The 13,223-nt window shown below is 48.7% G+C and overlaps 1 protein-coding gene across 1 annotated transcript in view; it reads left to right on the top strand.

Annotated features, from left to right (window-relative positions):
* Positions 1-13,223, top strand: part of LOC140895349 (unconventional myosin-X) — a 274,354-nt gene that overhangs the window by 166,558 nt on the left and 94,573 nt on the right. The window contains exon 22 of the mRNA XM_073304794.2: positions 12,942-13,048. Within this exon, the coding sequence (XP_073160895.2) occupies positions 12,942-13,048 (107 nt within the window). The remainder of the gene's footprint in view (positions 1-12,941; positions 13,049-13,223) is intronic.

Genomic DNA, 13,223 nt, shown 5'->3' with positions numbered 1-13,223 from the left:
GCAGTGGTTGGAGAGATTCGATTTTTATCAGTAAATGTTGGTAATTGTCGATTTCACCATAAGCACAAACACTAATGAAAAAATGTTTCCATAGATGATGATCAAAATGTACAGATAGGCAAAGGAAGAAAAATGCTGCTTGAACGTTTATTAGAGTTTGATTTATGGAGGTATAGAAGGGAACAGCTTATTCAAGAAGGGCAGGCAGGGGGAAAAGGGAGGAGGTGTTGCCTTGTATATCAAAGATGTATACACTTGCACTGAGCTTGAGAAAAAAGTGGGAGGCAGACCTGTTGAAAGCCTCTGGGTAAAGATAAAAGGATGATCTACTATAGACCACCTAACCAGGAAGAAGAGGTGGATGAGAGGTGGGTTTTTGTTTTTTTTTAAAAAACCAACAAAATCATTCAAAGCACAAGATTTGGTGGTGATGGGGTACTTCAACTTCCCAGACATCTGTTGAGAAAATAACACAGCAGGGCACAGATTATCCAGCAAGTTTTTGGAATGCATTGGAGACAACGTTTTATTACAGAAGGTGGAGAAAGTGACGAGGGGAGAGGCTGTTCTAGATTTGATTGTGACAAATAGGGAGGAACTGGTTGAGAATTTGAAGGTGGAAGGCAGCTTGGGTGAAACCGATCATGATATGGGAGAGTTCATGATTCTAAGGAAGGGTAGGAAGGAAAACATCAGAATAAAGAAAATGGACTTCAAGAAGGCAGACTTTAGCAAACTCAGACAATTGGTAGGTAAGATCCTGTGGGAAACAAGTCTAAGGAAAAAATTGTTGGCAGTTTTTTTAAAGAGCTATTATTAAGGGCTCAAGAACAAACTGTCCCAATGCTCATGAAAGACAGGAAGTATGGTAACAGACCACCTTGGCTTAACTAGGAGATCTTCAGTGATCTGAAACTCAAAAAAGGGTCATCCAAAAAGTGGAAACTAGATCAAATTACAAAGGATGAATATAAAAAAACCCCACAAGCATGTGGTGTCAAAATTGGAAAGGTCAAGGCACAAAATAAGATTGAACTAGTAAGGGACATAAAGTATAAGGAGAAGATATTTACAAATACATTAGAAGCAAGAGGAAGACCAAGGACAGGGTAGGCCCATTACTCAATGAGGAGGGAAAGATAACAGAAAAAAGGTCATTAGAAACTTGGGCGAGAACTGTTTCAGTCACATGCAAGGGCAGAAGTCAGACTGAAGGGGGTCTTGAATGACACTGGAGCAGAGGAACTTCAGACAGCAATTGTAGACTGTGTTCAGTGAGCTTAGAAATGAAAGGGAGATGGGGAACATAAGAATGTCCATACTGGGTCAGACCAAAGGTCCATCCAGCCCAGTATTCTGTCTGCCGACAGTGGCCAATGTCAGGTTCCCCAGAGGGAGTGAACCTAACAGGTAATGATCAAGTGATCTCTCTCCTACCATCCATCTCCACCCTCTGACAAACAGAGGCTACGGACACCATTCCTTACCCATCCTGGCTAATAACCATTAATGGACTTAACCTCTATGTGGGGCAGTAGCTGGAGAGGCAAATGGGGTCAAGGATGGGGTTTTTTTTAAATGGTGGAGACTAAAGCATGTTTGCATTGTAAGAAGAAAGAACCAGAGGAGAATGAGAAGTTAAGGAGCTGTGTAAGGGAGGGGATGAGTGTGAACATGAGGGAGATGGGGAGGTGGGATGGGAGGCAAGTGGAGGGGTTGGAGAAAAAGACAATAGAAGAAACTCTTGCATCTGTGACCAGTGAGAAGGAAAAGAGAGTTGCAGGAGGGGAAGGCAGGAGGGAAGGCAAGCAGAAGGGGGTGGGAAGGATAGGTTGTTATATTTTGTCAATTTCTTTTGAGAGAAACCAGCAATATAGGAGGAGGCTGGAAGGTTTGAGGAGTGAGTCAAAGGATGTGAAAAGGTGGCTGAGGTTGCATGTGTGATATTCAATTAAATTGAAGAAGCAGAGTTGTTTAGTTAGGAAGATGGCAGAACTGAAGGAGGAGAGAACGAATGTGTAGTGGAGGAAGTTGGCCTGGTCACGGAATTTTCACCAGAGATGCACTGAGGCACGAGAGCAGGAGTGGAGGAAGTGGATGCTCAGGGTGATCCAGGGCTGGGGGTTGGCAGGGTGGACCGTATGATGGGGAAAGGGGCAAAAAGGTCAATAGTGGAGAAGAGCAAAGAATGGAGAGACCCAACAACTATCTCAATGGAAGAAAGGGCCGGGTGAAGAGGGCTGAGACTGGACAAGAAGTCCTCAGCAGTGATGGACTGGAAGCTGTGGAAAGGTGAAGTGACAGGATCTGAGGGAGGGGGCTGAGGGGCAATGTTGAAAGAGACTAGGTGATGGCTGGAGAGAGGGAATTTAGCAACAGAGATCAGAGAGAGAGCAGTGCTTGGTGAAGACCAAGTCAAGTAAATTACCCTTTTGATGAGTGGGAGAGTTGAAGCAGGGCTGCAGGTCGAACGAATAGGTCAGAGCGAGGAAACATGCAGCTAAGGGGTCAGATGCATTATCAGCATAGAAGCTTGAAGTGACAGAGAAAGTGTGTGGGGAGTGTGAGTTCCTTCCACCCTCCCTGAGGAAAATAATAAGCATGCAGTTTTACCATGACTGCGTCTATGCTAGGGTCTTTTATCAGAACATCACTGTGTCCGCCAGCAGTCACACCTCTTCACACCACTGATCGACATTGCTAGGCCAGGTGAAGTTTGTAATGTTGACATTGCTGGACAGAAGGTGGAATCCTAGGCTGGACAAGGCAGTTTTCACATTAGGAAATCGAGGTAAACACTAAGTGGGAGCCTAAGGGTTTACATGACCTGCTAACCTACATTATACCTACAAACTGCCTTGTCTTCACCAGGAGGTTGCTTCACGTTGGCTAACACAAGTTAAAAACATACATTTTTTCCTAGTGAAGACTTAATTTATTTTCTGTCTTTTGAGTGAAAGTGAAGTGAACAGGATGGGGATCAGTTGCCCTGGAGAGAGAACAGTGGCCCCATGAGTACCCTCTGTACCAGTTACACTAACTATGAAGGTAGCAGTGTTACCTCATGCTGAGTCACCAAGTTAGACCTAAACCATGACTTGTGTGTGTGTGTGTGTGTGTGTGTGGTGTGGGGAGGAGGGAGGGTTGAGGGGAGGCCATGGCATGGAGGGATATAACCCAGGAAGGAGTTTGGGGGGCAGAAGGGAGGAGGTGGCATGGAGAAGGGGGAATACTTCCTGCAAAATGAATTGGAGGATAATCTTATCCCTAGTGATTGTTTGGAAGAGGAAGGAAAAGACTCTGAATTAATATAGTGAATTGTGTAGGTCAGGAAAGGAAATGAGGAAGGGAGGGCAGGATGGGCATTGTGTTTCTCATTAATACTAGTGCAGCTGTCCTGCTGGCAATAGCCAAGCTTTTGTTTGTAAGAGGAGACTCAGGCTCTGTCCTGATGTATGCTAGAGGTCAGGGACTGGCAGAGTGAAACAGGCAGAATGTTAGCAACAGTTTGTTCTTCGAGTGCTTGTTCATGTCCGTTCCATGTAGGTGTGTGGGTGCCCACATGTACGGTAGCCAAAGATTTTTCCCTTTGCAGTATCCATAGGGCTGGCTCTGGTGCCCCCTGGAGCCCCACGCTCATGTGCCAGTATATGGGGCACCACTGGCCCTGCACCCTCTCAGTTCCTTCTTACCACCAGTGACGGTGGCTGGAACACTGCTTTGCTCTTGCAAGTGCCCTTAGCTTCTCGGACTCTGAGTTTTATTTACTGTAAATAGTTCCTTAGTGTTAAGTGCTTAGTGTTTGAGCGTTAGTTAGTTAGAGTCCTATCGGGGACTTAGTCCCAGGGACGGGGCATGCCCCACTCCTTGGGGCTTAAGCCATGTGCCACCTGCTTGAAACCGATGCTGGTTAGTGAGCCACACACAAGCTCTCTCAGGTGCCTGAGTGAGGCACAAGTAAAGGGAAGGTACCAAATTTATAAAAATTTTAGGCCCCGTACCCGAAAGGATAGGGACATACACCTGAAGGCATTTCTAATGGAGACTGCCTGGTGTTGGAACCATCCAACTTGGCACCCAGCATGTGCGCGTCAGTGCAGAGCGCATCATTGGCACCGGGTCGGTCCCTGCACCAATCCACCTCGCCTGCCAGAAGGAAGCACAAGAAGATGTGTCCAGTTAGGAGCGGCTCTCCAACGTTGAGTCAAGCAATTGATCCAAGACCTGCGCACGGCCGCTCACCACCTCCAAAGCCATCCTCCGGTGCGGGTTTGCCACCCAGCATATCCAGCCCTGATAGAGACTCACCACAGAATCCAGGAAGCCATCGGGACTCTATACACTTCTTAGTGCCATCGATGCCTGAGGCCTTCCAGGCTGCGAAGGACCTAATGGTGCTTCCCGGGCCACCTGCAGCCAGAGACTTATTTAAGGCCCTTGCGGACCCATCAGAGTGGCCCGCTCCATGGGAAAGCCTGTGCTGAGAGCATCCCTGCTGTCACCAGCGCAGTTCCAGTCGCCATGTCGCCACTCACCCCTTGCTTTAAGTCGGCCACATTTGCGGAGCCGTTTGCCTGCGAGTCAAAGATTGCTGGCATGATGCTTGTCGATGTCCTGGCGCTGGTCAATATCCTGGGTGCCGATTGATGTCCCAGCACCACTCATCATCAAGGCACCAATCATTACCCTGGCACTGGTCACTGTCCCGGTACCACTCATCATCGAGGCACCGGTCACCACCCTGGCACTGGTCACCTTCCTGGTATCACTCATCATCGAGGCACCGGTCACTACTCTGGCACTGGTCAATGTCCCGGTACCACTCATCATCAAGGCACCGGTCACCACCGTGGCTCTAGTCACCGTCCCAGTACCACTCATCATCAAGGCACCAGTCACTACCCTGGCACTGGTCACCGTCCTGGTACCACTAATCATTGAGGCACCGGTCAACGTCCCAGTACCATTCGAGGTCCAGACATTGTCAATCGCGATCTCGTTCACAGCACCGTGGGCGATTGCCTTCTCCAGACATGCACGCTTAGTTGTTGGCTCCAGCACACTCTCGAGACCGTCAGCAACCAGTTCCTACTGCGCCTCCATGGTCGGACAGAGAGGAGTACTTGGGATCAGGGAGTGACTGAGGCTCCTACCATGACTAGCATTGGTGCCCTGACTATGGGCCAGATTTCTCTGCGGGCCCATGGTCACGTGCCCAGTGGCCCCAGCAGTGGCAGATCTGGAATCCGTGGGGGCTTTCCATGGTACCCAGGGCCCAATCGTACCAGGCACTCTTGTTGGGGTCTGAGGCCCAAACCAGAGCAGGGGCCCAGCAGGAACCGGTAACAGAACTGCATCAAAGAGGAGACCCCAGCTGCCTTAGAGCAAATGGCTCCTGAGCCTGAGGAGGAGCCACCTGTGCAGCCTGTTGCCACATCCTCTTCCTCGTCCCTGGACAATGCAGTGGTGGGCACTGCCAGTGTACCCCTTGATGATTTCCAAGCCCATCGGGAGCTGTTCAAGCAAGTAGCCTCCAATTTGGGACTCAAAATTGAGGAGTTTAAGTAGTAGTCGGACGATCTCCTTGACATTCTAGCTGCCTCTGCTCCTTCAAAGGTGGCCCTACCTGTCCACAGCGGGGTCTTGAAAACTGCCAAGGTGATGTGGCAGATCCCTTCTTCTCTGACCCCTATGTCTAAGCAGGCAGAGAAGAAATACTTTGTACCTGCTCAGGGCTACAAATACACATATACACACCCTACTCCCGGGTCATTGGACATGTCAGCAGCCAATGAATGAGACAGGCAAGGCCAGTTTAGTTCGATCCCCTAAGAACAAGGATGCAAAAAACTGGACCTGTTCCACAGAAAAATATATTCTACCACTAGCCTACAGCTGTGCATTGCAAACCAACAGGTGCTACAGTTTGCAGGCTCCCTGTCTCAGGAGGCCAAGTGGGAATTTACAGCTGTAGTTGAGGAGGGTAAGACGGTAGCTAGGGTGTCTCCAAGTGGCATGGGATGCTGCAGACTCGGCAGCGCTGGCAATGGCATCCGGCATCGGCATGAGTCGTAGCTCCTGGCTCCAGTCCTCGGGACTGTCACAGGAGGTCCAGGCCTCCATGCAGGACCTTCCCTTTGTGGGCGAGGCCCTTTTCTTACAGCAGACTGATATCAGACTGCACGGGCTCAAAGATTCTAGGGCCACATTATGGTCCCTGGGCCTTTATATTCCCCAGGTGGCCAGAAGACAAGCCCACCCACCACCGCCGCAGCCTAGATACTTGGGGTCATTGAGCCAGGGAGCTTTTAGAAGGAACAACAGAGGCTTCCAGCATCACCAGTTGGGCCCATCCTCCTTAGCCCAACAACAGCAGGCAACCGCCTGCCTCTCCAGTGGGCAGAGGCAGGCAATACACCAGATTCATCTCTGGATCCAACCCGTGCTTTGTTTTTGGATCTGCTAGCCAGCTTCCTACCATCATTGGTGCCATATCATGTCAGAACATTGAGTGCTCAACAACATCGACTCCGGTTACACCCTTCAGTTTTCCTGTACCCCACCCTCCTTTCCCGTCCCTCTTCAGGGACCCTTCTCACAAGCAGCTCCCTATCCAGGAGGTAGAATCTCTACTATGGCTGGGGGTTGTGGAGGAATTTCTTCTGCATATGAGAGGGAAGGACTTCTATTCCTGGTACTTCCTAATACCGAAAGCCAAGAGGGGCCTAACACCCATTCTCAATCTCTCTCTCCTCAACAAGTATCTCAAGAAGTTAAAGTTTCGCAGCGTCTCCCTAGCCTCCATCCCCTCTTTGGATCCAGGAGACTGGTATGCCGCCCTCGACTTGAAGGACACCTACTTGCACATTTCCATTTTCTATGGCCATAGGCACTTCCTCCACGTCATAGTAAGTGAGTGCCACTTGCAGGTTATGGTGCTGCCCTTCAGTCTTACGACAGTGCGAAAGACCTTCACAAAATGCAGAGAGGTCAAGGGGTGCAAATTTACCCCATCTCAATGACTTACTCGTCAGAGGCAGCTCCTGGGAACAGGCCCGATGCAGTCTCGAGCTGGTACAAAACACTTGTCAAGGTCTGGGGCTGATCATAAATGATCAGAAATCTGCCCTGGTTCCAGTGCAGTCAATAGAGTTTATAAGAGTGGTCCTGGACTGTACCCGAGTCAGAGCTTTCCTGCCAGAGTCCCGTTTTTGGACCATGTCATATCTCATTGGTCGGGTAAGGGCATATTTCCTCACCACTGCTTGAGTCTGCATCAAACTATTGGGCCATATGGCAGCCTGTACATACATGGTCAGACATGTGAGACATTGCCTTCGACCGCTGTAGGCCTGGCTGGTGACAGTCTACAAACCCATCAGACACAGGCGAGATCATCTGGTGGCGATCCCATCGCAGGTCCTGGCATCCTTCATCTGGTGGACAGACCCAGGGTATATGCTGGACGGAATTCCCTTCATGACTCTGCCTCCTTCAGCAACCCTGATTTTTGATGCCTCCAATCAAGGTTGGGGAGCTCACCTAGGCGGCTTCAGTACACAAGGCCTCAGGTCAGAAAGCGATTGTTACCAGCACGTAAATGTCAAAGAGCTCAAGGCCATATGTCTAGCCTGCCAGGCTTTCCTTCCATACCTACAGGGTAAGGTGATTCACACTCTTATGGACAAGGCCACAGGGATGGTCTACATCAACAAACAAAGTGGAGCTCACTCATCATCCCTGAGGCTATCCAGTTTTGGGATCTTTGTGTACAGCACAACATCCTCCCAGTAGCTTCACACCCCCCAGGAGTCAACAACTCGTTAGTAGAGCTCCTCAGCAGGTCCATCTTGTCTCGCCACAAGTGGTCCCTTCACCCAGAAGTGTCCGATATGATTTTTCAAAGGTGGGAGTGTCCCCAGATAGACCTTATGCGTCCAAGCTGAACGAGACGTGCCAGGAGTTCTGCTCAATCCAAGGGTCATAGGAGGGCTCCCTGTCTGATGCCTTTCTTCTCCAGTCGTCAGAAGGGCTCCTATATTTCTTTCCGTTGATACCACTGGTACACAATGTTCTCCTGAAGAGGGAGAGACAAAGCAAAGGTCCTCATGATAGCTCTGGGATGGCTGGGCCAACACTGGTTCTGCATTCTCCTGGACCTGTCTGTGACAACCCTGTTGACCCTGTCTCTTCGACTGGACTTGCTCTCTCAGAATCAGGTCACCCTTCTGCACCCCAATCTGACATCCCTTCATCGAATAGCATGGCTGCTGAGTGGCTGAATGCCGACGAGCGGGCCTGTTTGGCGCAGGTTCAGCGAATCCTGTTGCGTAGCAGGAAGCCTTCCACCAGAGCATCTTACCTAGCCAAATGGAAGTGTTTTACCTGCTGGATTTCAGAGAAAGGAATCTCCCACTCCGAGCCCCGATTCAGTCTATTCTGGATTACTTGCTCCACCTTAAACAGCAAAGCCTAGCCCTTTCATCAATTAAAGTGCACCTAGCAGCCATCTCAGCTTTCCACCCCCCGGTGCAGGGTAAATCCAGTATTTTCTCATGAAATGACAATCTGGTTCTTGAAGGGCCTGGAGAGGCTGTACCCTCAGGTGTCTCAGTGGGATTTAAATCTAGGCCTCTTGCAACTCATGGGTCCTCTCTTCGAGCTGATGGCATCCTACTCCTTGCTTCTACTTTCATGGAAGGTTGCCTTTCTGGTTGCAGTCACCTTGGCCTCAAGAGATCAGAGCCCTAACTTCGGTACCTCCATACATGGTATTCTACAAGGACAAGATCCAGCTGCGTCCTCACCCAGCGTTTCTACTAAAGGTGGTGTCACAGTTTCACTGCAACCAAGAAATATTCTTACATGGTTTCCTCCCGAAACCTCACAAGTCCAACAAGGAATGAAGGCTACACTCTCTGGACGTTAGGCGGGTCTTAGCCTTTTATATCAAAAGGACCAAACACTTTCGTAGATCCACTCAGCTCTTCGTGGCTATAGCAGATAGAACAAAGGACCTACTAGTTTCCCCCCAGAGATTTCCTCTTGGATAACCGTGTGCATTAGGTTTTGTTATGTACAAGCGGGTGTGTTGCCACCAGCCGTAGTCACTTCTCGTTCCACCAGGCTTCCTCAACGGCATTCCTTGCACAGATTCCAATTCAAGATATCTGCAGAGCTGCTACTCAGTTCTCACCTTTGCGTTCCACTACGCTATCACTCAGCAAGCCCGGGACAACGCCAGCTTCAGCAAAGCAGTATTGCAAGCCGCATGAAAGTGAACTCCAAACCCACCACCAAGGGGTACTGCTTGTGAGTCACCTACATGGAATGGACATGAGCAAGCACTGGAAGAAAAAACAGTTGCTTACCTTTCCTAACTGTTTGTTCTTCAAGATGTGTTGCTCACGTCCATTCCACAACCCACCCTCCATCCCCACTGTCGGAATAGATGGCAAGAAGGAACTGAGAGGGCACAGGGCCAGTGGCACCCCACATACTGACACATGAGAGTAGGGCTCCAGGAAGCGCCATAGCCAGCCCTACAGATACTGCTAAGGGAAGAATGTCTGGCTACAGTTCACGTGGGCATGCACACACCTACATGGAATGGACGTGAGCAACACATCTGAAAGAACAACAGTTACGCAAGGTCAGCAACCCTTTTTTCCAGTGCACCATGGCCTTAATTTGTGATGCCATGACAAGCAGTAGCTATACCAAGATGCCAGACTCTTGTGTTCCCTTTGCTCCTCGCTCAGGCACTGCCCAATCACATCTGTCTTCAGTCAGGACACAGTTCTCCCCATCTCTTTCCCACTCTAACCAAGTTTTTCTAGATGTCTAGAGTGACATTTTATGTGGTCCTGTTGGAAAAAGAGGAAATTGGCTTAACATTGCAGGAGGTTTTTTCTTACCTTCTGGAATCCAAGGCACAGCAATACAATTTCTCCTTCACCAATGTTCTCTGCAGGAGAATTTACAGATTTGACACTTAAGATGAAAAGTGTATGCTAAAAGGAGCAAAATTTTTTGGCAGATATTTCTGTAATAGACCTTCTCCAGGGAGGGGCTGAATGGATTCTGTACATTGCGCAACATATACACTGTACACAGTGTGCGCACAAATATATGGACATCCACGTGTGAACAGAGATCTTTTTATGTACACATGTGCATATCCTTCACATATGTGTGCTTCCGGTTGTAAGTGTTCACTGCTATGTGCAGTCAACATTCACATATGTATTCTTGACTATATATTGACTAACACCATCTTGCTGTGTGTCTGACTTATCATAAGCTTCCGTCGTTTCTGTTCATATTAGAAACTAATGGCAAAAATAACCCCTATATTTCTGAATCTAGTCACTCTTCCCTCAGATGAAGATAGGCTTAAACTTTTGAGAGTGGCTATTGTGACAAAGTTCCTCCTCTACCACAGTGGGTCTTCCGCTTATTGGCGGATTTGCTCGCCTTGGAGCTTCATGGCAGCCCTCAGCTTGGCCGTTTTTCTGAACCCACAGTCCATGTCAGCTCCTCCTATGTCTGACCAGGAGTTGGGAGGATTTGGGGGGAACCCGGGCCCGCCCTCTACTCCAGGTTCCAGCCCAGGGCCCTGTGGAATGCAGCTGTCTAGACTGCCTCCTGGAACAGCTGTGTGACAGCTACAACTCCCTGGGCTACTTCCCCATGGCATCCTCCCAGCACCTTCTTTATCCTCACCATAGGACCTTCCTCCTGGTGTCTGATAATGCTTGTACACCTCAGTCCTCCAACAGTCTGCGTTCTCACTCTCAGCTCCTAGTGCCTCTTGCTCCCAGCTCCTCACACGCACACCACAAACTGAAGTGAGCTCCTTTTTAAAACCCAGGTGCCCTGATTAGCCTGCCTTAATTGATTCTAGCAGCTTCTTGATTGGCTGCAGGTGTTCTAATCAGCCTGTCTTAATTGTCTCCAGAAAGTTCCTGATTGTTCTGGAACCTTCCCTGTTACCTTACCCAGGTAAAAGGGACCTACTTAACCTGGGGCTAATATATCTGCCTTCTATTACTTTCCTGTAGCCATCTGGCCCGACCCTGTCTCCCTATGAATTAAATGACAGAGAAACAGATGATTTGCTTATGGTTTTCCTGACAAGGGAGATTTCTCTGCCTGTAGTTTGAATTCATTTTAATCTTTCCTATCTGCTTCCTGCAAAATGCTATCATTTCACAGCTAGCTATTACTGGCAAACCCCATGTTATTTGGGGATCAAAATGCCCTATCTTGGATGGATATTACTGACAGATACCTGAGTGTTCTCTGGGATTTTAATACTTTAGCAACACTTGCGAAGCTTGTCATGCCCATGAAGTCTCTGTGAATTGGATACTTCTGCTGCATGGTGGAGTTGCATCCCTGGCCCAACTCTCAAGGACAGCTCCCTCCCTGCCTAAACATTTGTAAGGTGTCTATCACTATAGGCACTGTCCCTATTAATTATTCTGTTCTGGTACCACCCACAATGTACTAGGTTCAGCGTAAATCTGATGGAAAGAACAGTCTCTGTCCCAAGTAGTTCGTAATTTTAAAAGACCAACAAACTGGCACAGACTGTGGAAAGGGACACAACATACAAGGAAAGTGGTCAGTGTGGTGACTTTCTTTATAGACTGTCCTCAATTCCTTGACCATTATTAATCAGCTAATTTCTTGCAGGCGTTGTGATGGAAGCTGTTCTTCAGGAGCGATTTAAATGCAGAGAAAGCAATGAGGGAGAGGGATGTTCCATGCAGATGGGGCAATGTGGAAGAAAGAACAGAGTCGGTTATGGGAGAAGTGGAGAAATAGGACAGCAATGCTAGTATCACTGATGGAGGGGAGGAGTTGGAGGCAGTGATGTGAAGAGGCATGGTAGATAAATAGGAAGAGGTAGTGTTATGTCTAGGGTGCTGCCTAGTGATTAGAACAGGGGAATTCGTTTTAACTCTAGCTCTGCTGCTGATTTGATGTGTGATATTGGATATGTGACTTTTAGCCTCTCTGACCCAGTTCCTGCATCTGTAAAATGCGTATAGTGCTGCCCTGTGTCACAGGGCTGTGAGCATTAATCAGTTAAAGTTTGTAAAGTGCTTGGAGGCCCTTGGATGGTAGGTGCTAGAGAAGAACAAACTATTATTAGCTATTATAAAATGCAACCTCCAGTACAGCAGCACATCTCTGGCAAGGACAACTCTCTCTTTGGGGTGCATCTCCCCCTACGTATGCTGCAGTACAGGAGCACATTCAGCAGGAAGAACCCTCTCCTCAGGATACTTTTAGATGCAGCAGTGATCAGATTCCTTTGGAATGGCCACGCGGTGTTTGATTGGGGATGGCCAGTTTCTTTATGCATTTTTCTCACCATTGGAGATTTCTGATTCTTCCATTAATCTTCACTTTTCAGAATGCAAACTGCTGCCAGGGTCCTGGAAATGTAAATGCTCACCTCTGCACCCAAAATGTGGTGTGATCTCTTTATGAAATATTTAATGTCACATATTGGTAGCCAGGGGCCAATGCAGTGAGAAAATAGACTGGTGTGAAGAAAAGATACCAGCTGAGAACGGGTTAATAACTAGCTTGCACACTCTCCTCCTCCTTCCTTATTTTTCCTTCCCTCCCCCTTCTCTCTTTCTTTAAAGCCTTGACCACAGAGTGAAAGGAGGAGGCGGGGGATGGGCTTAGAGTTTGGCTCATGTAATGCACAACTTTTTCCTTGTAATACCAGGAAAGGCACCCCAGCCGAAAGTGAGGGGTGGCTCTGGAGGGGCTGCAGCTCTTGAGCAGAGATCACAGGGCAGCAGCATAAAGAGAGCACTCTGTGCTTGTCACCAAGGGAATGAAACCTCCTGACTCTCCCCTGGGGCTGATTTCTTTCCTCTCTTTGTGTTTGTTGAAACTCCTCCCCACGGTGTCAGGTTTTCCTGAAGGAAGCTCTTGAACAGAACCTGGAGAAGGATCGGGAAGAGGAGTTGAGGAAAGCGGCTACAGTCATCCAAGCCCACGTCTTGGGCTACATGGCAAGGTCAGTGTTGTGGGCTGTCTTTGCGTTTTCTCCACCTGTCTGCTTGCAGTCTCCCCCATCCTCTCCTCTGCTCTAGGGTATTCCCATCAGCACTTCCACTCTTCTGTTCCCCCACACTCCAAATCCATTGGCTAGCTCCAAAATCTGTGTTTCTGCTGAAATCCTTGTCTGTGGT

This window comes from Lepidochelys kempii, chromosome 11 (assembly GCF_965140285.1).
Source record: "Lepidochelys kempii isolate rLepKem1 chromosome 11, rLepKem1.hap1, whole genome shotgun sequence".
Lineage (NCBI taxonomy): Eukaryota > Metazoa > Chordata > Testudines > Cheloniidae > Lepidochelys > Lepidochelys kempii.
This window is presented reverse-complemented; position numbering and strand designations above follow the sequence as displayed.